The 27,101-nt window shown below is 34.6% G+C and overlaps 1 protein-coding gene and 1 long non-coding RNA gene across 4 annotated transcripts in view; both read left to right on the forward strand.

Annotated features, from left to right (window-relative positions):
* Window positions 1-1,339: 1,339 nt before the first annotated feature.
* LOC135212126 (uncharacterized) lies at window positions 1,340-17,891 on the forward strand. Its single transcript, XM_064245562.1, has 4 exons — window positions 1,340-1,646; window positions 14,495-14,611; window positions 15,329-15,510; window positions 16,767-17,891. Exons 1-4 carry the CDS (start codon window positions 1,581-1,583, stop codon window positions 17,440-17,442), a joined length of 1,041 nt encoding a protein of 346 aa, XP_064101632.1. The 5' UTR covers window positions 1,340-1,580; the 3' UTR covers window positions 17,443-17,891.
* A 1,692-nt stretch (window positions 17,892-19,583) lies between these two features.
* Window positions 19,584-27,101, forward strand: part of LOC135216749 (uncharacterized) — a 28,877-nt gene continuing 21,359 nt past the window's right edge. For all 3 annotated transcript variants that reach the window (XR_010314929.1, XR_010314914.1, XR_010314935.1), the window contains exon 1: window positions 19,584-21,071. This is a non-coding gene — a long non-coding RNA (uncharacterized LOC135216749). The remainder of the gene's footprint in view (window positions 21,072-27,101) is intronic.

Genomic DNA, 27,101 nt, shown 5'->3' on the forward strand with positions numbered 1-27,101 from the left:
GAAGCTGTGTTTCCTCCTCGCTCCCCCCACTTTTTTTTTTTTTTTTTTTTTTTTTTTAATTTTTTTTTTTTTTTTTAACATTATATAACCATTTGTTTTTCTCGCCTTACCAGCAGACGGCAAGTAACATCCTGAGAAGATATTTTTCACATCATTCTTATGTCAACAGGAGTTGTTGCGAATGCGCAGATGCTCATTGCATTGTGCAGTTTTCAACATTGATCAATATTTTTTTTTTTTTCAAATAATATGCGTCTTATCATAAACTCTACCCCAATATAAGTCTAACAGGAAAGTAATTGATTTCATCAAATCCTTGATAAGGTGATTACACTGACTAAAGTTTTAGATAAATATACCCTTTTACTATTTATTTCCTTCGTCCCATAAAACCATGATAGTCATACGCTTGCTTACTAGGCTTAATTCATGAAATATATTGTTTTGATCTTCCCTATCATATGCAACTTGTTGGATAAAGAGGGTTTTTCGTTTGTGTGTAGTAGTGTCATTTTTATGAGAAACCCAGCGTTTGCACCTCATATAACAGTAATATAACCTACAGTATATTTGAATTCGTATAGATATATAGACATTGCTTGCCTGATTTCACTGTTGATTATCAACACTTGGAGCTTTTCAGCTGACCCCTTTTCCTGTGATTTCAATATAAGTCCTTCCGCACTTCTGATCCCATTCAGACTCATAACTGCGATAGAATAAGTTCCATAATTATTTCACTACCGATCATACTCTTATGGGACGAAGGAAATAAATTGTAAAGGGGTATATTTATCTAAAACTATAGTCAGTGTAATCACCTTATCAAGGATTTGATGGAATTAATTACTTTCCTGCTAGACTCCCTGTAATCACCTGAAAGTTCTGAAGGTGTCCTTGGATTCTGAATTTAGCACATGTAGGTTTTCATATATTTTTGACGTAATAATAAACTCTAAACATATATAACATCTTATATTGTGATGTCTCATGCTTGTTACCAACTTTGTGATTGACTTGCATTGTATAATTGCTTGCAAACGCTCGTCACATAAATAACCATATACGTACAACTTGCCGGTTATGAAAGTATATACTTGCGTATCTTATGGCCAAAAAAATTTGTTCTCGCTAATATAATAAAGGGGGGAGGAATTAGGTTTTCGCCTAATTTAATTTGCCAGTTATCCAACAAATAAACTATAAAGCGTCTTACTAAAGGAACATGCAAGTATCCACCTTTACAATCAGTAATATCGTAAGCAAAAACAAAGACATCGGCCTGATAACAGCCACCCACAGATAAGCGCCGATAATAAAAACGGTACTGCCAGACGTATAGTACTGTTGTGTTATACGTCGAAGCCGTGAGAGTGACATATTGTGAAAAGGGAGTTGAGAGGTTTACACCTCCAACCAACTGTTAGTATTATAAGAATACCTCAGATTGTTAAAAGGTGACCTGGAAGAAAGACAACGCACAGAGAGAACAGAGCAAGGTGGCTAACTGTCGCACAGAACTTGCCACAGAGTTCGAGTTCCAGAGGTACTACTCGCGGGACCGTCGTGAGGAAACCATCATGATGACGTACAAAAAACCTGTGGGAGCTACTGATTCATTTCTGCGTCCGTCCAGGAGATATCATGTAAGTCGCTGGAAATAGTTTTTCTAGTTTTTACTTTGTTAACAAGTCGTCTATAACAGACAATCTCATTTTCCGTTACTTGTAGTCTACTGGGTCAGCAGTAGGGGGTGAGTCAACGCTTATCATGGCGCGATTCGCTACGGTTAAGAATGTCCAACGAAAGAAACTTATTTCCAGGATAAAATCTTATGGGAAGGGAAGTAATAACCGCAAAATGTTTTAGTTAAATAAACGATATTATATATATATATATATATATATATATATATATATATATATATATATATATATATACATATACTATATCCTTTATTTTAACTAAAGCATTTTGTGGGTATTACTTTCCATCAGATTTTAAACTGGTAACTGGTAATCTTATATATATATTATATATATATATATATATATATATATGTATATATATATATATATATATATATATATATATATATACTATATATATAAGAAAATTTGTGATTTCTGTTCTTTTTAAAAGTGTACCCAACAAGTTATGATCTGACCTTCAATTTAAAAGCACAAGGACGTCCATTTCATTTTTAGGAATGGAATTGAAGTTCCTGACGAGGAAATTTAGGGGACCAAAGGAACGCGGTAGGTTTAATTAAACGTAACTTGGAGCAGAAAGTTGAGAAGGTAAATGAAAACGTCCTAAAAAAAAAGAAGAAAAAAAAAAAAAGGGATGGCACCACACTTGTGGAAAATCCGTATATACAAGCTTAGGCTCTATGATACAGTCTACCATTACAATCCTTTTTTATGAGTTGGGCCTACGATCTAGGTGTTCTAAAACTAATATCCTCTGATTTTTTTTTAAATTATAGGGAAACAAATGACTTAAAGACCGAAACGAAGTAGTCTCAGAATAGATTTTTAAACTTAGCGAATCTCAACAGACCCTTAAACACACATTATATATATGTATATATATATATATATATATATATATATATATATATATATATAATATATATGTGTGTGTATATATATATAATATATATATATATATATATGTATACGTATATATATATATATATAATCTATATATATATATATATATATATATATATATATATAGTATCATATATATAATATTCTATATGATATTATATATCTATAATAGTATATATATATATATATTCTGTGAAACACGTTCTCATGTGTCCATTTCAATATATATATATATATATATATATATATATATATATAATATATACGTATATATATATACATATATAATATATATATATATATATATATATATATATATATATGAATATATATATATATATATATATATATATATATATATATATATATATATATATATATATATATATATATGATATATATCTATATATATATATATATATATATATATATATATATATATATATTGTGATGGACACATGAGAACGTGTTTCACAGAATCTGCCTCACGTAAGGAGCGAACTCCGGTCTAGTAAGTAAGTTCAGTGCATTAGCAATTCCTCCGCTCGCACGCACGCGCACACAGCTATAGGAATGTAGAGGTATGGAGGGTGGTAAATGGGTTATTTGAGGTGAAAGGATGCATCTAGTATTTTGTAGATGGATTGATCATGTAGAAAAAGGATGGGTGATAGATTGGTGACGAGAGAAAGAAGGAAGACTGAAAGGTACGCATCAATGAAGTGAAAGAGGTGTAAGAAGGGCGAGGCTTTAATATTAAGGAAGGGTAGTACATACATGCAAGATAAGAGACAATGGTGGATGGCAGTTTGTATTATAGAAGGTGGACTTCAATTGCCACTGGTGAGCATTCTGCGTAGATGTACGAAGGGGCTAGTGTTGTGGACATTTCCTATTCATCCACCGCTCAAAAAGTTGAAAGTGAATGTTGCAGTGATCGCTGTTTTTTTTTTTTTTTTTTTTTTTTTTTTTTTTTTTTTTTTTTTTTTTACCTAGAAGGCACCCCGTGTCAGGAGAAGCGCTTTTTTTCGTGCATCTATATGCACACACACTCACATAATTTCTTTTGAATTCCTCCTCGTTACTGAATAGCTCATTCTCACAAAGTTCCCGTGATTGGGTAACTAGCATTTCCGTCCGCAAGGAATAAGGTAATACTTGATCATATCTCTACTTGGTGGCGCCGTTTACCAATCCTCTGAGTCACAGAACCAGATAAGCATACCAGTGCGATCGACAGACAAGGTGCTTGCACTTTCTTTTCCCCCGTTCAAGATTACATTTCTCTGATAAGTCTTTATCTCGTAGTCATAAATGACTGCTTCTGGTGAGGTCATTTCCGTACTGCTAGAGGGGAAAAAATAGCTGATTAAGTATTTCATTTTAAGTTAAAATTCCGTCGTAAAGAACGAGTTTAGTGGGTTTCCGGCCTAGGAAAGAACTTTTTCTTTCTTTCTTCTTCTTCTTCTTCCTAGGCTTCTGCTATACTGTTTTTCTACTACCTACTACTATGAGATTCAGGGTCTCTGTAACACGGTTTTTTGGACTTTGCTCCTTGTCAAAGCATCGGATGTAGCTGAAAGTTGACATATGTATATTTTACAACCACACACAAATTTTGTCAGCATTATCAATAACCTAAACCGGATAGTTTTAATTTTTATAGAGTAAAAATGATCTAGCCGACGCCATGGCCAATGATTACGAGCCAAGAGTCGAAAAACATTCATTACGTAAGCAAGGTAAACACACCTTTTGACGAAATGTTGCCCCGCCCATCCACCAAACAGAATCTCCATCGGCTCTGAAACCCAAAGACTTTATGAATGGCGGAACGATACATAGATGTGGGTAAGGTATCAGTGCTAGCGTAGTAATACTACTGTAGCAGTAGTGCCGCAACAGTATAACAGTAATATACATGAATCAAATGTTTAGGCCAACTGCTGGGATCCTTGAGGATCATTTAGCACTTCTTACAACTACTCGAGAAATTAGTTTGTACAGACAGATGTTAAATTTTCTAATCCAACGGTGCCCATGGTAGCCTTCAGTGTTATCCTGAATTATAACGAGGCGAAAGTGGGTGGAGCCTCATGAAGTCATCATCGTGACGATAATTATTGGTGAAGGTTTAAAGCCAATATACGGTACCGGCTATTTTTTTTTTTTAGTAAATAGGTAGATAGCCAATAAATAAAAATTGCTTGACATTGGATATAGCAGTTATCAAATCAAGCTTGTCTACTGAGTTTGTGAAAATTACCAACTATTCCCTACATCTTGTCAATCTGATTGTGACCTATAAAGTAGACTGTAATTTCTTAGGAAACCTATTTTGGGAGTTAGACTAATAATCGAAGTGTTTTTGTATTTATTAACATATTTTGTTGGTTTGTTCATTATGACAATTATCAGTGGAGAGGTTTCAGAGTTCATAAAGGCGTACTGCTTTGCTTGTATTTAAATTTGTATGTCACTGTTGCCAGAGGTTTAGCCTTCGTTACGTATAGCCAATCATCCATCGAGAAAGAGGGAAGAAATGCTGTCATAAGTTACGTAACGAGTGCGTTCGAAACCTTTTCTCTGAGTAAGTTGGCCCGTCTTCAAAAAAGGTCACTTTTACATTATAAGTACCAAATTTATTCAACCTACGTAATGCAGAATACAGTCAAAATTTATGTGTAGATATAATATGTATTCTGAATAAGCGTTATATTTATGAAATGCATAGATAAAAAGTTATTGCGAAAAAACCGTGTTACAGAGGCCCTGAGTCTCTTAGTAGTTGTTAGTATCAGTAGAAAATCGGTTAACAAAGAAGATCTTGAACAATAGTTGCGTTTAGGCGTTTAAGATACTGGTCAAGGAGCCTATATTCCAAGATCACTCATGAGCTGCAGAGGCAAGAACAGGCTGTTAGGTGCTTAGAAAATGTGGAAAAACAATAAAGAAAATGATTAGGAACATAAGCGAATCAAAGAGATAGTTACATCAAAGTAATTTCATCACTTGCTAATTACATCGCCAGTAATTTTATCCTTTTCACCTCTCGTGAATGAATCACATTAGGAAAAAAGCTATAGACTCAATGAAATGAACTGTTTATTCAAATACGGTCCATTCCTTCTTTTCGGTGTTGTCGGTGAGTATATATATACGTATAACATAAAAGCCTTTCTATCTGCTAAACTATTATTTGCATTTTACATAGTCGCTCGCCCAAATACGGCCAATCCAGGATTTGTTGATAAGTTTATACGTCTCATAAAAAAAAGACCCACCTCTTTAAGAAATTTTTTAAAATCACTTTCTGCAACGGGCCGGGGTTGGCTTGTGTTGTTGGCACCTATAGCGGTGCCAGATGCACGATCATTGACGGCTAACTATAACCTTGAATAAAATATAAACTACTGACACCAAAGGGCTGCAATTTGGCCTGTTTGATGATTCGAAGGTGGATGATTAACATACTAATTTGCATCCCTCTAGTCTTAGTAGTTTTTTAAGATCTGAGGACGGATAGGAAAAGACTAAGGGTAATTAATTAACATATATTTTACTCTTACGGTTTGCATTAAACATAATCTATTTTACTGTAAGTTTTTGTGATGAAATGCTATATTTTGATATTTTAAACTTTCTAGTTTACCTTTTTGAATATCTTTGACATTGTTAATACCATAAATTAGTTATGTTTAATTATTGGTGAATGTATAAGTGTCTAAATAATCTATGTTACTGTACATTTTAAAAATTGAATAGTTTTTAGATGTGATGGAAAATGGTAATTTCAGAAAAAGTCAAGGATATATATATATATATATATATATATATATATATATATATATATATATAATATAATATATGTGTGTGTGTAGATAATATATATATATATATTATCTACACACACACACATAATTATATATATATATATATATATATATATATATATATATATATATATATATATATATATATATATACATATGTGTGTGTGTGTAGATATATATATAATATATATATATATTATATATACATATATATATATATATATATATATATAGTACGTATTATATATATGTTATATATATTTGTTTGTATATATGTATATTCTTTCTGGGTGCGATAAATTTGCCATACGGCGAAAAAAGCACAACGATGAATTTACTGACGATGTAAAATCTTACGACGTAATAACTACTATGGAAATAACACAGAGAAATAACCGGGCACCGTTTTTAGGCTCTCAGTTGAATTGACGATTTTCTGTGACGATTTTTGTATGGTAATTCTGGCTGTTAAGAAGGTAACTTATTTCCATCGGTTTTGTCATTCATTGCCCCATGGACAGATGTGTATTTCGGGTGTTGCTTGAACACACGAAATAAGATACAAAGAACTTAGCCCTGACGCAAAATATGTTCTGGTTAAGACCAAAAGCAGAGCTCTTCATTAGGTCTTGGTTCTGGTGCTGCCCTAGGACGACCCGCGACTCGTTAGCACGTATATTGGTTCCTGTTATTTACATCTGCTATTGATTGCAGATCCTGGATACAGATCATGACATTACAAATAGCGCCTTGAAGCGCAGCTTTGTCAGTATTCAGTCAGTTGGTAATTAAACACGCAAATGAGATAGAGCAGAGTTGGGCGAGGAGTTGAACGTCTTATACTCAACAGCAATTCTCATCTCAGAATTCTAAAGAGAACTTAGGTCATTTGTTTTGAACGTTTTCATATTTATGCCAGGAAATCTCTCTTATTGCCGTTTATAGACCACCTATCAGCACTTGTGTATTTATAGAGGAATCTTGAAATGTTTACATCACGAGGAAAGATTAACGTTGGGGCAATACAAGTTGATAAATGTAGGGGGCTTGACCTATGAAAGAATTACCTTCAAAGCTACAGTTGGAATCACATCGATCGTTTCATAATGTTGATCGTGCAACAGCTTTGACTGGACATCTATGAGAACTAGTTCTAAGTAACTCTGAGAATATATAGTAGTGTATCAGACTAGTGCTAAGGAGAGATACACCACTTCTCAGTGCATAAGCTAAATATTGATGTTGAAAAACACTGTGTAAAAGAAATGTTTTAGGAATAGAGCAAATTTATCTTGGAAAGTTTTTTCTAATTGAGTTGGAAAATAAATGAAGATAAAACTATCCTTATGGTCGTGGTAACTAGATTTATTAAGTATATTATGTGCACGTTGTGGAGGAACGTATAACCGGTAAGGACAGATCGCCTTGGTTCAATGGAGAGAATTTGGCACCAAAGAAGGAAAAAAATCGAAGAGAGAGAGAGCGGCAGAGGTTCAAGACTGAAATTGCACAGGAAGAATATAGAATAGTAAAGAACCAATATAATCAGCCGAATAGAACAGAAGAACGGTAACAAAGTTATAATAGATTTTAAAAATCCGAGCAGCAAGAACGGCTTCTTGATAGTTTTAACTAGAAATTTTAAAGAAAATAACAGGTTTCCAGGTGGTGTCCATTATCAGGAACTGGCTGATAGTTTTTTTATGGCAAAATTATATATCATAATTGTACCCTTTGATGAAATTCGAAATCAGGATAGTAACCCTATCGAGATTATTTAGTGTAAATAATGATGATGTTATCATTATCAAAAAGGTAAAAGCAAGCAAAGAAATGGGCAATGAATCAGATGCCAAAATCTGAATATTTTCATTATAAAAATATGTCATGCCGTTCTGATATAATATTGAAAGTTATAAACACCGATATTTCTAGGTGCAAGGTTCCTATATCCGAGAAAATGGCAATTATTATTGAACTAGTTTTAACTGGTGCACTTGATTCCCAAAACTTAGTTGATGCTAACTTGTTTTGCGTCGGTCGTTCACGTCCAAAATGCTAATATATCATTCCTGAACAATTACACATTTACCTGGAAAGGATAAGGTCTTTGGACAGCTAGTTAGCCTTTTGACAATTAAAGCTACAGAGCCTGCTGTTTGCTCTGTTGTACTACATACATGATCTATCTGTTGGAAATGATAGGTGAGGGCAAATGTGATTTAGTTTTCCTCAACTTGGTGCAGCTTTTGATACAGTTGTGCACGAACTATATAAATGATTTACCATCCAGTGGAATTGTCAACTAAGTCTTTGAGTATTTGCAAGACTTTGCCTGACAGAAAGTACTGCATGCAGATTGGAAACTTTAACTCATCTTATGAAAGAAACAGTGAGAAGAGTGTTAGAATCAATCCTATTTTGTAGATGCATCCCTGGATTGTCAAATTTAATAAAGAGAAATGGGATGAAATTCGAGTTTGCTGTTGACACCCGATTTTAATTCTCCATAACTGCATCGATAATTCAAATTTTACTGATGTTCTTACCAATGTCAAGGAGTGAATGACATTTAAACAACGGAAACTAAATGAAGATAAAAGCAAATTCTATGTTAATGGAGAGGGTAAATAACTTCAGAATCCTTACTGACCTTCAGGTAAATATTATGTAATATTTATCTAGTCCAGATTACTGACCTAGTCCGTTACTCAGGTGTGTTGCTGGGCAGTAATTCTCTCAGCGCTCAAGTCAGCAATATTCTGATGATTACTGTACATCATCTTAAAAATACAAATGATCATGGTTAATGTGTTATTTAGACATTTGGTAAAATCTAGTTAATAGAGTGGGCCACTATCTACCAGAATCTATCAAAGATACAATTGAGCAAGTTGCAAAGTACCCTAAAATAACGGCAAGATTAATGATGGCTGTTGCTCTCCGGGACAGGACCGCCCTGTATTGTGCGAGTTTCATTGGCTGCCTATCAAGGCTGAAATAATGTTTAGAGTGGTTTTTCTGGCGACCCAAATTACTTGAAATATTGTCTGTGCAAAATACAGCCAGCGAATGATGTCAACACATGGGTTTCAACTCCGAGAGACAAGATGACTTCGAAGATTGGAAAGAAAGCTACAACTTGATATTTGGAGGACAGGACGCGTAGACTTTCAAGAACAAATTTAAACCAATAAGTTTGTGAGTGTAGTGACACCTGGGATTTGAAAAAATAATAAGGTGTACGCCGTTTGATTCTTCTATTAAATTGCGGGTCGCACTGGTATCTGATTTATCTTGAGTGCATTTCAATGGCCAAAAATTCGGCAGTTCTTCACCAGGAAGCAGGCACCTGACGACTGGCTGACGTACATAACCGTTTTTATGAACTATTCTAAAACAAGCCTTTATTTGCTCACCGCCAGTTAGCTGTTGGGTGTTTCTATTTCAATTATATGTATCGTGTAAGTGCTATATTTCGTAAAACTACAAATAAAGTATTTTTTCCTTATTCTGATCTCGTTGAGGTGAATTCCCCTGGCGCCGTTGGCATTGCCCGCGGGATTACGACACGTCAATACGAATTTAATTTGGGTGATGAATGCCTTGCCACCATCATCGTCCAGGTTTATTATTTGGTAACACTATCGGTCTTTCCAGCTGTTTGAAAGATGTGGGCTTTCTTAAATTATGTGGTCATAAATCTTTCTCAAGGGGCAATTTAATTTCTTCCGAAGTCTAAAGGTTCCTTCCGGAGTGGAGATGATGAGAGTTAGATGTGATGTTCGCCTTGAGGTTACAATTACAATCATTATGATTTTGTTCTTACACGTATAAGGATGATGTTTTCGTCTTCGAGATTTGTTTTTATCTTTGTTTCACCATAAAATTTTCAGTTATTATACTACTTATTGCAAGTCAGTGGCGTACTTTATTCTTTCAATAAGGAAATAAAAGTATGGCCTAAAATGTCATCAGAGAAATGATAGGAAGAAGCCATAAAAGGCAGAAATAAATATTTTCATTTATATGTAAGACTGATTGTCCCTTGCTGCTTAGAAAGAGCTGAAAATCACGTTGTGAGTGATGAGGAAAATGATAATGATTATAGTGACAATTCTTTTTGTAAATGCCTCTTATTTGGGAAACATCTATCAAGAGTTACGTGAATAAACGTAGTGATCAGAATAAGATTTAGGTCCCAAACTAACTTAATTACTTGTAAATCATCACTTGAAACAAGAACGCATAGGATGGAAGCTCAAGTTCTCATTACTGTTTGGAACTAAAGTTCTGCAAGATGCAGAATTTTTGTTGCACACGTTGCTCCAAAATGCTCGTGCACAAACATACTGTATGAACGTTGTCTGACTAGCCGCGTTTTAGTCTTTACAGCAGATTCGTGTTCTTTATCAGATTCTAATCCAGCTCAAAGAAAATCACATAATAATCAGAAAAACGGTGGCTCAATTTTTTATCAGACGCTGTTTTATTGGTAGATAATACCAGGCAGTAAAAATCAACTTTGACCTAAGCAAATCTCGGCCAAACATTTCACTATACATATATGTATGTATATGTAATTGTATATAAAATGTGTGTGTGTATAACTGAATCACGAAAGTTTGGAGCGTGATGATGTATAAATAAAGGCAAAAGTAGCGAAGGAAAGTGAAACGATGGAGTACTACGAGGCCTTTCGACTCAATATCCTTCACTTAGTAGTTTCAATATCCTTCGTAGCTTTTGCCCGTATATATATATATATATATATATATATATATATATATATATATATATATATGTATATATAATTATATATGTGTGTGTGCGAATATACATATATATATATATATATTATATATATATATATATATATATATATATATATATATATATAGTATGTGTATAATGTATGTATATATTATAATATATATTATATATTTTGTGTATAATTTTGTGTATAATGTTGTATCATATATTATAGATATAATATATATATTATATATATATATAGATATATATATTGTGACAAAGTGCCAAGTATCTGGTTACTACGCTTACCAATCATTAAGTGAGTACCTCACAAAAGCCAGACACCTGAACCTTCATCACAGGTACTAAACGACTGAATACTCAAAAGGCAACAGTGATCCCTTAAACAACTTACCAGTTTTGCAGAAAATCAGACTAAGTTCATTAAGACAGGTTTGAGGTAATCTTATGTGTGATTAAATTAATTGAAGGGCATCACTCCATCAACAACCTTAGAAGTCTAAATATTTCCCTGATTTCAGAAGTCTAAGTACTTCCCTGGTCCTAACTCACTTCAAGTAAATTGAAGGAAAACAACTCTATTCCCACTCTATGTTTCTACCTAATCACAAATATATGCATGCATACCGGTGAAAAAGAAAACACTTATAAAAATTGTAAATACAAAAATTTATTATCAAACTCAAAATTTATAAGTGAAATTCACAAAATCAGGGAAATTAACTGTTACTTGAAAACAAAGCAAAGTTTAATTAATTCTTGAGTTAAATTAAGTAAAAATAAATCAAAATTAATTTATCACAAAATTTAAGAAAATTAATTCAATCAAAATTCAAAAGTGTTAGGCAATAATTAAGATTTGGAAATTAATTCACAAGGGCAAAACAACACTAAAACTTGAACAGAATTCCAAGTATATGCAAATTAATTCACAAGTGCTAAATTCAATTAAATGTGCAGCGATTAAGTAATGAAAATAATTAAGTTAATTAAATTGTGAATGTAAATGAAAACACAGAAAAATGTGGAAAATACCAAAATTGCAAAAACACTAATCACACAGAACATAAAAATAAAAACACACTTCAATAAGAAAATGGATAAATGCATAAGAATAACTTCAATAAGAAAAAAAATGAAACACAAAACAAAAATTTGCAATGTGTAAAAATTGAAATCGTTTCACTCAAACCATTGTAACTATTAGCTGCAATCAATAAATTTTCAATAACACACTTTACCTTAGTACCAATTTTCTTTCTACTGCAGCTTATTCAAAAAATTTCACCACACAATTCACAATATTTCAAAAAATAAAAGGTGCCGTTACACACTTGTACAATGTTTGTTCAAATTCCACAAAATGCATTAATTAATACTAAATAACTCTAAGAAATCCAAAATCTTAAAGTTACGAGTGTCCAATGACGTTACGTTGATATGAATTCAAAAGTGGCGTGCACGAGAGAGAGGGAGAGAGAGATCTAAACGCAATGAGGTTCCAAATCTGAATGAATGCTCTCTTTCTCCTTGTATGGGCACTTCAAGAGACTGACAGGCTCAAAACTTTTTGGGCATGCGAAAGATAGTGCATTCCTTCTAGAAGCTTCTAATGTGATGTAACTTTACAGAAAAATGGTGAAATCTACATGTGGTTATCGACAAAGACATACGCGTATGAAACCAGTCATGTACATTGCATGCTCTCTACTTGTTCCAAACAAAAGTCAAGCGAGTAAGTTTGATTAAGATTGACATGTATCCAAAACACAACGGAGACCTCGAGATCTCTAATCTGAGGTGTTGACATATTAAGGAAACAATTTCTATCTTGGAACGGACACAGTTAATCTCTCTCTTTTTTCACATTCTACATTATATACTTTTAAATTATGTAATGCGAAATCTGAACATACATTTTAAGACATCCTGTTACTCTAAGCTAAATAAGGAATCTGTAAATGTTGCAAAACTCTTTTCTAACATTTTATACAGTCAAAGAGAAGATATATTCGTTATAAAAGTACCAGCATATAATTATATATACATACACACACACACACACACACACACATATATATATATATATATATATATATATATATATATATATATATATGATGTGTATGTGTCTAATGACTGAATTGTTCCTTATATGAGAGATTCGCTGCATTGTCTCTTCATATGAAACTTGGTAGGAAATTATTGTGGTAAATGATAGAACCAGAGGAGTGGGAAAGATCTGGCTCTAATCGATGTAGGTAGCGAGGTCTATAGATTATTTAGTAGGCGGGAGCAAACTATAGAAATATAAACAACCATGAAATGACCCCACCCTTCTATCACAGGACTGCCTCCATTACTAGGACAACCAGCGACGTATCCGCTCTTGTGTATCCCTTATAAATCCGCGTGTCGAGAATTGAGATTGTTAATCGAATAATAAGTTTTTAGTTGGTAAACAGTGTTTTTATGGATACTTCAAAAATCATAGAAAACTGATGGATTACAACCGAAAAGATATATATATATATATATATATATATATATATATATAATATATATATATATTATATATAGAACGGTATATATTAAAAATACAAATATAATAATTATTAAATTATATATTTATATATATTAATATATTATATATTATATACCTATATTATAATATAAATATAATATATATATATAATATAAGATATATATATAATATTATATATATACCGATATTATCTATATATATATATATAGACCGTAGAATATAGAGATATATACGGGTATATATATGTATAGACATATATCTATATATATTATATACCTAATGTATATATATATATATATATATATATATTATAACGTATATATATATATGAGTATATATATTAGATATATATATATATACCGTATACATATATATATATATATATATATAGTATATATATATATAATATAGATTATATATTATAATCAAGAATTCAGGTTGTTTTATTGTGTAAAGATTGCTTTTTGTTTTTTTACCATATAAAAATCATACATAACTCGGATTGCAGTAAAAAAATATGGTATACACATACACACACGAACATATATATATATATATATATATATATATATATATATATATATATATATATTTATATATCTTTATATATATATATATATATGCATCTATAATATGTGTGTGTTACTTATTTATGTTACCAAAACAAAGCAGATTGCTACAAGCTGCCGAAATGTACATAAGTTGAAGTGTTTACTTTTTTCCAGGACTTTGAACTGGAGAGTGGCATCAACAAAAAGGTCAACTGCCTGATAGCCTTCGCAGCCGTTGCGTTGATTGTCGCAGTGGCCGCTCTCAGTCTGGCAATTATGCAACTCATCCAGGTAAATCGACATTTAATGGAACGTTCGTCAGGTGTTCTTGTCTTGCCCTACATTGCCGGCAAAATTAATAGAGTAAATTGTAATACGAAAACTAAAAGGATGTTGGAGTAATTTTGTCAGTGATATACGTCTGAAAGGAGTCAAGGAACTACATACGCTCCAGCAAATTAATTTCCTTGAACTGCTCTTGACTGTTTTTGCATGTTTTTGTTATTTATTTGTATGTATATATGTACGTAAGATGTGTGCGTGTCTTATCAGTCGTTGTATCCTTGGTTAGTTAGTTTTACTTGCAAAAAAGAGCAGCAAATATGGTCAATCGGCATTTTGTACCTTGCATGTTTAGAGAAAACGTTCTCAGGTAATTTGATACTAATATTTTTTGTATAACGCAGAAGTTACTTATATTTTTAATGTTTCAAAATGAAATCTGTTAACATCTTTTACCTCACTAACTCCAACTTGCTAACACCTGTAATGTGCAGTACTCTGAAAAGGAAAGCTGAAGGGCTGTCTAACCATCGTACGGATTAAACGTCACTACAAAAGTTGTGACTAACATTAGGGCTTTGCTTTATCGCAGTGTGTTCCAGGTGCTTCAGTTGCATTATTAACATTCTAAAAATAGCACCAAAAATATTGTATTGTGTGTAACTAGTTTTTGTAGCAGTTTATCGTCACTTCCGAAAATCCTGTTACTTTTAATTTCGTTACAAGGTTCCAGCTCATTCTCACTTCCTCACAAGGCTTCAATACATTCTGCCTTCATCACAACAGGCCTTCCACACCGCGGAAATGGAAGTGAACAAACTCTCGGTCCTCCAGGAAAGAGTCAGACAACTGGAAGAGCAGGTGGGTTTGAATCCGTTCAGTCCCTTGGACCACCATGGTGCTGACTAAAGGCGCTCAACTGCCAACCTTGCAATGCTACTGGTACGCTAAAGATCTGTGGTTGCTGAAAACCTTAGTCTCAGTTTTATATTTACGTCTTGTCTTTGCTCTTAGGCGCCAGTCCTTTAGACGTTACTCTTTCTTTTGTCTCTTCCAGTTCCACCGTTCTTTTGCAATTTACTCTTCTTTATGCTATATTCATTGTGTGTGTGAGCGTGTTGAAGCTTTAACTGAAATATCTGCTTTTAGTGCTTTAAATGTAATAATATTAATTTTTCCATATTACCTCAATCTGTGACTGCATTTCCGTATCTTTAGAAAAATTTTTCTTTTTGTTTGAGCTTCTTCATTTTTGTACTTGAGCTTTTTAATTAACATTTGAGTTTTCTTGCGAGTTTTAAGTGTATTGTATATTAATTCTGAGTTGTCGTTTATATGCATGTGGCTATGTCATGATTCCATTTTTACTTTTACAGTGGGACTTGACAGGCCAGTGGACTGCTTTTGTTTATGTTTCTCTAATGATTTTAGTGCGGTATCATAGATACCTTCCGTTGGGTACTTCAGACCTAGTTCTAATGGAGAGTCTAAGACGATTCAAGGTGGCGATGCAGACAGAAAGGTTTTGATGTTCTTCAAAGCAACGAGAATGAGATATACGTAATTTGATGAAAAATGATGATGATGATGATGATGATTGCAGCTTTTAGGTGTGTGGTGCACTACAGACCATAGGAGATTTGAGACAGGTGCTAATTTATCCTAGTGATGCTGTCATGTGACACATTAATGATAAACTGACGTGCAAAATCAACGGACTATTTTGCTTTGGTGATAATCTGCATTTCAGATATTTTGCACAAGAAATAGTTTGCATGATATATGACGAAAGTTAGCATGCGGTCAAATGTATTGATGTCTCAAAGCCTTTGCGAAGTAATAGCTTTTCAAAATTATCATCGGACCTAGATGTACAATAGACTCTTTTAACTTTAACTTTAGTATTGATGCTGCATTAAGTATTTTCAGCTGTAAACTGTTCATATTATAATATTGCTTTTTTATATGAGCAATACATATTAATTTGTCCCAGTAAATTTAGAACAAATCCTTTGAAAATTCAAGTGTCTAATGAAGCTTTTAACATTATATACTTGTGGATAAGGCTGCAGAGTAGACGAAATCTCTATAACCTGCTTCTTAATAGGCAGCATGCAATTTTTTTTTATTATAAACTAGAACAAAAGAAACCACAATAACAAAGTAGAAAGTCAATAAATTATCATCCTCGTATACGTTTAGTTTATTCACGAAATTCAAGAGACAGTGGTTATTTCTGTGTTTATCCTCGTAAGAAATATATCATTCGCTTCCTTTTCACTAATTTGCGATTATACCTTCTTATCGCCTTCACAGATAGTCAAAATGGTTCCAGCGTCAAGATCATCTTCTCCAATAACGTCAACCCTTCAATATTGATAGATGAAAGCCCAGAAAGTCCTGATACACTGGAACATCCGCAAGGCGGAGTTCAGCTTCTGAACACCTCCGATGCACCCCAACAGGAAGAGGAGACCGAAAGTCCCAAGCAAGAGTCAAGGGAGCCCACCTTGCGTCCACCACTGAAATCCACAACTCCAGAAGAGTCGAGGGAAAGAACGGAAGGCTCAGCAGACGGCATGGAGCCCGAGACCCCAGTTAAGTGCCCTCTCTACCCTCGACCTATTTGCCCCGTTGGGTACGTCTTGAGGGACACCGATGACCCATGCCCTCGACCCGTTTGCCATCCGGGAGATGACGAAGAGGACAGCGAGGGTTCGGGGGAGGAGTGTCCTGAATACCCGCAGCCATCTTGCCCATCTGGTTATGTGGTGATGCAAAGTGAGGGACCGTGCCGAAGATTTCTATGCCGTAAGCAAGTTCCGCAGGACTTGAAGTAGTATTGCAAGGAGTGTGTAGTGGAGAAAGAGTCGTACAGTATTAACCGTTCTGGTCTTTGACATATAAGTATGTATCGATAGTAGCCTTTAGACAACTCTGTTTAGTAAAGCTGTTATAATTATACGGCGTGCGTTCCTCAGTTTTGTTATGTATAATCATAATCTATGTATATTGAAAGATCGATTTTAAGATTATGTAATTGGTATGACTAACTCACTCTTTCCCTCTGTGTGTACCATGTTAAAACCTTACAATTGCAGTATTTGCCTGCCTGTAAAATGTTGGAAGTGGACCAAAATAGAACTCAGTGTAGTACGGCGGTATTAGATGCTTCTTTAATTTAAGCAAATTGACAAAAAATCTGATTCATATATTTAATGCTAAGGTTACTAACTTCCTAAGAGCTGGTTATTTTATACATGTATACAATATATTTAGTTTTAAGAAACCAGTTTTTTTATTCAAGAAAATAATGCAATGAATTAGCAAAAATGACATTGTTTATTTTTTGTTGTTTTATGCATGCATATAATTTCCCAGGGTCATAAACGTACAAAAAAAAAATTGAACGTGCAAAATTGGCAGCAGCCATATTCCAGCTGCCAAGTTAGCCAACGCTAATCATTTTATGTTGAAGCTTTTGTATAGAGACAGATCAGTGGCATCTGAAACTGGCTTAAATCAGCAATTTACCAAGCTGTTGTGACCTCGATGAGTTAGGTAAGTTAAAGACAATAGTAGCCAAAACTAGTGATAGTTTTTCCAGCCAGTTTAGCTTTTATTATCCAGTCTTGTAGCTCAGACGAAAGGGTATTCACGTGTCCATTGCCTCCTTGTCTTTGCCTCCTTTCACGGTCTTGAGCGCTGGATGGCTGAAAGTGCTCCAGCGCTCGGTTTGATAGCCTAAATTTCATCCAGCCATTCAATCACCTGCTAGTTATATGCTACACCAATCAGTACTTGTTGGTGGTATTAAAGTTGTATTTGCAAAATTACACAAAATACATGTAGTTCTGGCCTCCTTAGAGGTATTAGTTAAACCACGGACATCATAAGCATCTTAGAATAAACCCATTAAATTACAGGCAGGCCAATTGACCATGGCTTAACAAACTGAGGCACAACCAAGCACTTCAAGAAATCCTGTTGCAGCGAAAACTGACATAACAGTAATATGTTGCGTTAACACTGAAATTTTATTGTCCAAAGCTTCAGAATTGTTGTTCTCTCTTGATTAGGTTTAACAAGTTTAACTATTATGGGACGCTACGTCAAGTGATTCAAGTTACTTTTAGTGTACAACTCTACACATAGAATGGCAGTTACTGCTAAGGTGCTCATTGGTATGTTGTGTGGTCGTCCGTCGGGATATGCTTGGGTGACCAAATGGACGATGAATGTTACGCAGCTTCTCGAACGATGTCCTCACACATTTCGGAACCTTGGAGGTCAATATCATCAGCCAGTGTCCGTATTTCACGAACATGGTGCCGATAATTTGTATCAGGAATAAATTTTTACCCTGATGGAAACTGTGTATGGCACATTTCATAGATTTTCAGGCTGAATTCTATGCATATTTTGCAAGCGTAAAGTAGTTTTCAGATACATCGACTTGCCCTTTAGAATAAGTTAGGTAGCAAGATACAACCGCTTTGTCGCTCTAATGGAAACTTCTGAACGCAACGCGCTGATTATTATGGGTCGTTTGGAGTTCTGTAACTCTTGGTCCTTGTGATCTTTCACTTTTTCCTTTCCTCCTACTACTGACTATGAATCATTTGATAATGTATAGATTAGAGTTATAGCTGTACTATGTGGAACTAATTCCGCTGTTTGTGTCTTTATGAGTCTAAACTAGTAAAAATGCACATTAACTCCTTTATCTTATATAATACATTGAATTTGACAATCAGAAGTATAAATTTTGGCCTAAATACTAATTTTGCGTAGTTTCTGATGTATTGTAATGTTTAAAAAAAGTCACAAGGCACAGCTTCAAGTAGAAGTTTTTCATAAAAATTTTGTAACTATATATATATTTTATATTATATATATCATATATATATAGATATATATATATATATATATAAATATATATATATATATATATATAATAATATACTATATTCTACGTTTATCCAGGGAGGCCTCAATTCGGGCAGTACTTTGTCCATCCGGACCATTTTATAACTTTCTGCAATAACGCCTTGTTCTTGCCATAGGTTTTTGATTGCAAGTGTCTTTATTTGTTCTTTTAACTTCATCAGTAAATAGTAACAAGACCATTAGACCATTGTCTTGCAATTACAGTTATGCATGTGTTTTCAACGTAAGTTTAGATATTTAATTATGAAAACGGTAGTTCTTGGGTGCTCGTGACCTATTTTCACCACTATTTGTCTAGTTTTGGTTACTGTAATTATCAAGAAGTTTAATCAGACCACTGGCCAGAAGAGTTTTGTCTTTATCAATGATGAACGAGTAAATTGTATTAAATTACAGCCCTTTAAAAATTTTTTTAATTTGGCTGAGTGAAGAGATGGAGAATCTGACAAACTTTCTTTAGGTGATTTGTTTACAAAGCTTGTCATTGGTCGTCGTTTGTATTCTGGACATTCACAAAAATGTTTAACTGTTAGTGTTAAAGTTTGCCTTCTAGTTGTTATTTGAAAAGTGTTACTTTATGAATCTTTGTCTTAAAGGCTAGATTACTACTATGAACTGCAGTTTCAACGTTTAATATAGAGTATAGACAATGAAAACATGGGGTTCGAAGAAATTCATGGTTTAAAAATTATTCGTTGCCTCTTGCTGATAATTTAATTTTATAAATAAAATCGAGATATTTACACTGCTTCCATACTTAATTTCATCACTGAACCTGTTCCTTATGACAAGTGCTTGTCACAGTTAAAGAAAATGCGTTAAATTCCAATAAGGAAAATTTTAGCCAGGCCTGCGCAAGAAGGTTGATGGCAGTGCATGCATACCACGGTTAGACTGGGAATTCCTGAAGGGTGTTCGCAGTGTCCATTCGGCCTCTAGCTGCACCAACTTTTTAATCTGTTTTCTTTACCTCCATTTCCGCTTCCTTCCTTCAATATTTCTCTTAACTCTCACTTCTTAGTATAAATGGGTTTTCTCCCAGTTCGGCGTTAGATCCCTATACTCATCTATATTTTATGGCTCTCTTTATCTTGCTATTCAACCAGGCCAGTTCCCTCTTTTCACTGTTTTAAGGACTGAATAACTGAAAGTAACACGGCAGTTGACCTTACAGTATAAATTTCATAAATCAAATCAAATAAAGCGATAGATGGATGATAATTTCAGTGTTTTTCAATCGAGAATAAAAATAGCAAGTCGATAAACGAGGTTTACGTTGGATGATATGAGAAGGCTCAGAAATTTTCTGAAACCCTTCTTAGGGTAACGCCAGTTGTTTGTCGTAAATCTTGCGCAAGGGCTTTTTTGTTGTGCTCAGAGACCAGTTAAGTGAGGTGATTTCCTCAAGATTATTACGTTTCTTCTTCAGTTCAGTCGTAAACTCTGTGACGAACGTAAGTGGATATTCGTCACCAGTATGGAGCATCTGCATTCACTTCAGGTAGTCGAGCAGTAGATGGTAAGACTCGCCCGTAACATGTGTAGCAATATTCAGTTTTTGTTATTAGATAGAATTTTTTAGCATGGGTTAATGTGCGAAGGGTATCTTAGTAATCTGCTGAAGCTCTGAATACTTTGAGAAGATTAAGGTAAAGATGGCTGGTGCACTATCGACACCCTCTGGCCAGTGTTTGGTTAGGATGAGTTATGTAGGCACCTGCACATATTTTTATCATGATGACAAGGAAGTTTTAATTTTTTGCTCCCGTGCTGTGAATGTATTCGCCATTGCCTTTGGAATTTTTTTTTTCTTCTCCCTCCCCCGGGAAAACACACACACAAGACTCGCACACAAAAAATGATTTTTTTTTCCAACAAGATGTCAAATAAACTGCACAAAATGAGCTGTAGGAGACAAAATTAACACTAATGTTTTGTTTCGTTAAAATTGCTGTACTTTCAGTCCTCTAGTAATGAAAATTCTTTGCAAGCAAATATGTGAATGGGTTTATCGGAAAATATTCAAGGGCGATCCACAAAAAATCTGGTAAAATTGTGGATAATGGTCAAGTTTTCCTAACTGATTTTAGGATGCAAAAGAATAGACGTTTGCCAGTTGGCGTTTATTTTAATGTGGTCCAGACCAAACAATTGCTAATTACAAAATGGATAGATAGGTGTTAATGGTGAGACCTAGGACTATTAAGTCATTTAAATTATAGTGTGCACAGTAGAATATAATAACGGTAAGAATGGTAATTATAGAAGTTTGAGTTGATAACCATTAGCGTATGTTAGTTTTCTCTGCATGTTCTCGTATTAACAGAGCGCCACTGTACAATGCAACTTTTACTCATAATGTGGGTTATATTGTAGATGGCGTCCTTTTGTGTACCCCCTCCCGCCCTCCCCATAGGGGTGGAGAACGATCCAATTGGAACTGACACATTTAAAGAGACCTTACCATGCCTCCAGCCACGTAATACCGAGCCACTTGAGTCATTCCAATACATAACATAAGAAACAACATGCACGAAATGAAACTCCAAAAGACAAATGGGTCTGTCCCACTTTATCCCTTCACTTTATAGTACTTTCCTTTCGTCCCCCCTATTCCCCCTTCAATAACATAGACTTCCTTCCGGGGGACCTCTCTGGGGTTTAAATCGGTTGCAACCGAACCCCCATCCTATCCTATCCCCCCCTATTCATTCATTCATTCATTCATTTGTGTTCCAAATCTTGTGTTTTCTAATCCAATGTACTACATGAAGTCTGTCTGCTCTTGCCGTTGAGACTTGCTTTGGCATTTTTAATAATGGACTCATTCTATTATGAAATGAATGATCAAGAATGCCGTAATCTGGAAAGTTGAGCGATAGAGAGCGCAAGTTCAACTTGCGCTCTCTATAGCTTTCGTACATTTTCCACCTATGGTTCTATGACTCTGGTATTTCAGGTTTTCTTTCAGGTGGTTATATTTTCTTATGAAAATCACTTATTTCAAGGATTAATTGCCTTCGAATTCGTGGTCCTTAACAATATACCTTTTAATTCAAGGAAAGCCCGTTGTTTTTATTTATATTATTATTTTTTTTTGCAAAACTATATATACATTTGGCTAAATTTCTTGCTGTGGGTGTAGAGAAAATCCTGGAGTGAATGAATCCTTGTTAGAGGATAGGAAAAGGAAATCTTAGTGAGTAGTTCTTGAAACCTTGGGTACTTTGGAAGTTTACTACTTCACATGTAACTAACTAGAAGGTTAAATCCGTAAACGAGAGATATGCCTTATTGTTTAGTGAAGAAATTTCTGAAGGTCCCATGAGAGGACTTTTAATGCCTTACCGGGATCTGAAGTCTAAGCATGAAGTCTTGAAGTGCGTGTGATAGTTTTTTTTAGGTTATTCATAACTGGAGCTCAAAAAAGTAGACCCACAAAGGATTTTATCCACAAACCTCGAGCGGATTATCATTAGTCTGTGGCAACAAAAGTTGCCTAGTTTCCACTGTTTGGTGATGTAAAACCACTGTTAAAAATTACCCATAAGTTAAGTTGGAAAGTAGATGGGTTTGTTCAGGTAGCGGCGTTGCTTGTTGCTTTTTGTCAGGGAAAAGTCTAAAATCAAACCAAAGAACGCGCACAAATATTTTAAATTTTTAGGTACCCAATCAGAGGAGACCGTTTTAATCCAAGGCATTGGAAATATTGTCATTGCATTTGTTTGAACTTGGTGAAAGCACTTAGCTCCAGATTTTTTTTTATCAATTTTTTTTTATTTTTTGGTACTTTTGATTTTACTTAATACAAAACAGATTTGAAGGAAACAACAAAGTTTAGACCTGATTAAGTATGAAAGGTACTAAAGTGTTTCTTGATATGAAATTTAAGAATTTCAGATTAAAAACTACTATTTCAACCAGCCTTACACTAGGTACCAGCTGTTGATTATTTACCTTTATTGTTTATAGACCAATTATTCAATTTTAGGTATTATTACAGTTTCAACCATTATGGGAAATCTATTATATTGATATTTTTCCCGAGTAAAGCACGTGATAACAAAACACTTCTTCTCAATACATTATTGTCGCTCATGCATACTTACAGAGAAAAAAAAATATTAAGTTTTTACCTCGAATTTTTCCTAAGTCGGGAGAAGTGTTTCCTCTACGGTAATGTTTACTTTTAATGAGCCCTCTAACTTACTTTCTAACGCAAACAAAAGCAGTTCCAGTTACTCATTATTGGCTGAGAGGTGTGACATCGTTATGACGTCATGGGTTTCATAACCAATTACGAACGACTTTAGTCGAAAACTAAGTTTCACTAGCATTTCAGCGGAGTAAAAAAGTTACCTGTCTAGTGTCCACTGGTATCCTTGTTTGACTGAATACTCGAATAATGAAGCAAAAAACGACATTTTGTCTTCCTGTACCTTTGGCAGAGGCAGTGGCTGGCCCTTCTGGCATTAATTTTGACAGACCTTCGATTTCCTACCGATTGTTTGCAGTGCAATGTGGTCGTCGGGTACCTGGCCACTTCCTACTTTAAGTTGCATGTCAGGGAACCTTGCAACGGCTTCGTTTCCTCAAAGCAGCAGCACATCTTTATCAACCAACAGTTTAAGGTAAGCTTCATTAATTTATAGAGTATATTATAATGGTGGTAGTATAACGATGTATACAGCAGTACCATCACTTTGGATTTGGTTTGATGGATGTTAGGTAGTGGCCTTAAGGGGGGGTTCGCAGGGAGGCGGAGCCCCCCCCCCCCCCCCACCGCTAGGCCTAGGTAGGGGTACAGGGCCCTAGGTAAGGTTAGGTGGTTGTATTAGGTTCGGTAGTGCCCCGAAAATCCCTTTTCTCCTCCTCCCCCCACCCAAAAACCCCGCTTCCCACTGGGATCCCCCATAATTGAAGTAGTAGGTTTATGCTTAGATTTTGTGTGTAAGAGTAACTCTTAGTTTCTTTTTTCTATGCGATGTGCAACACCAATCTGGTCGTTTTTTGCCGTTTTTCGTCGTTAATACTTGAAAAACGGGTGCGGCCTTCTCCTGGACGTTTACCTTTTTCTGGAAAAACTCGTTTTTTTAACTCCAATTACATAGTAAATCTCTAAATCGGATGGTTTGCAGTCAAAATAAATGTTAAATCCGTTGGAACTACATTATTTCTGATGCAACAAATATATTTTAATTCCAGTTTTCCCATAATGGTTGAAACTGTAATTTTACCCAATTTTATTATAAAGGTCTCGAAACTTTTTCATTGATCTCAGATTTCATTGTATCTGAACGCTCAGAGATATTGTATTTAAACCAGAAGAGTAGTTCAGTAGAGGTTACCTGGAAATTCAAAAGTAGTTAAGTGAAGAGAAAGAGACTGCATTTAAACCCCCGAGGTACTTCAGTGAAATTTTGTCGGCATCAATTGCCATCAAAATGTCGTCCTCAGACAAGATTCTTTTATAGAATTTAGTTTATTTGCCCACACTAATGATCACTATAAGCGATCTCGCATCATAAGAAAGCACTAACGAATTGAGGGTGTTGTGATTTTTATTAAATTTTATTTTCTTTGCATTTAACTGTGAACTCCTTTATTTTTTTTACGCGAATAATCATTTGTCAACTTCTGATAGTTTGCCAAGGCAACTTACACTACTACCTACCTCTCTCTCTCTCTCTCTCTCTCTCTCTCTCTCTCTCTCTCTCTCTCTCTCTCTCTCTCTCTCTCTCTCTCATATCCCCCCACTTTTTATTCGGGCGGACAACATATCAGTTGTCCGCCCCACCCCCCGTCCCCCCTTTTCCCTCCAAGTTTTACAGAACAGATGCTGGGAATGAGGCTATTAATAATGATATAAAATTATACTCGACAAAAACAGGAATAAAATATTGCAATAATAAAGAAATAGATTGTGTAATTTTCCATTCGGTTCGTGATCAGATTAATTGTTCATTTAAATTCTTACTGACATATCCCATTGTTTGGCCAACGCTTGCAGCAGCTGGTTGGAAGTTTATTATTATTTTTCCTGCATCTAAGCCTTTGATTTTCCTATTAGAAATTATTTTTTCTACAAATATGTTTGGTTTAAAAGTTAAAAATAGCTAAAGTAGAGATATTCGGAATGAAATCCCAAAGGTAATGAGTCATGATATACTGAGAAAGATCTGTAGTGAAGTAAATGAAATGTCTGGTCAGCGTGGAATTATAATTGCTGGGACACAAGATATTCAAAATAATGAACAAGAATCTGTGACAGATGAATTTGAGGTTATGGAAGATTTTATTGGTCTCTATCAAATATAATCAACAACAGGAGTCACTCTGCAAGATGGTACATGATGTTCTCATCCGATATCAATTAGTGCCTATTTCAAACCTCAGAGCACCAAACAAATGATGGAACGAGTAATATGTCTGGAAGATACAGAGGCTGTCAAGCAGAAGTGAAAAAAAAAAATCCAACCATTGGCCAACTATGGTCACTGCGAAGCTCATGTCACCCATCTTGCCATTTCTAAGAGTCGGCACCTTCATTTGGGATGCCTTAGATCATGGTCATGAACTTGGGAATATTTATATCAACTCTGAAAGTTCAAACATCTCTACCTAAATATTCTTGATTAAAGGATGTAAATACACCAAACCAAACACGACTAAAGCCAGTCTGCTCAAATCGGTTGTTAACTCATGGACCTTCAGTAAAGTCTGCTATGAATAATTATAAAATAGCTCTGGAAGCCCGTCAGAAAGCAGCAAATGACATTGGTTCATCTACAGCAGCACGTGCCAATAGTATTCGTAAATATTTAACAGGAAAGTGTCTCCTTGGGCTCTTTGCTTCTCTGCCTATTCTATAAGTCCTAGAAAATCTTAATGGGGCTCTTAAAGCTTCAAAAGTTACAGTTAATGGAATGCTTGCTGCAGAAAATCTCCCATCTCTTCGTAGAGAAAACAGGTTTAAAGAAATTTTTGAAGTTGCACAAGAGAAAATTGAGGAAAGTGAACTAGAACCACGACTCTTCCTCACAAGCGCAAGATTCCAAAGAGATTTAATGATGGCCCTCGGGAATATACTCCCAGTTGTTCAGCGGAGTATTACAGAGTAGAGTTCTAAAGTTATTGAAGACAGTGACTCGAGAGTATTTAAATGAGTATTTCACTTTATCTGATCTCATAAAGTACCGCGACTTAGTTAAATGCTCTTAATTGGCTCATTCAAAGAGGAGTCAGTCAAGAAATATCCAGAACGTTCTGATTACTTAAAGCAAGAAATTGGTTTCTTCCATAATCAGCTCAATGACTTATCTGTTGAAGACTACCGAAAGGCATTTGCATATATGGTGCCGGAAGTTCGAAGAATGTTCTTACAGGTTGAACGCTTGCTGAGGCTTCTTTTGGTCTTTCCAGCCAGTTCATGTGAGGCTGAACGGTCATCCAGTGCTTTTAGTCACAAGAAGACTTGGCTGCGCTCCACCATGACCCAAAAACGGCCTATTTTATGATCTCACATTTTCACCGTGTACGTATTGCTGCA

This window comes from Macrobrachium nipponense, chromosome 11 (genome assembly GCF_015104395.2).
Source record: "Macrobrachium nipponense isolate FS-2020 chromosome 11, ASM1510439v2, whole genome shotgun sequence".
Taxonomy (NCBI): Eukaryota; Metazoa; Arthropoda; class Malacostraca; order Decapoda; family Palaemonidae; genus Macrobrachium; species Macrobrachium nipponense.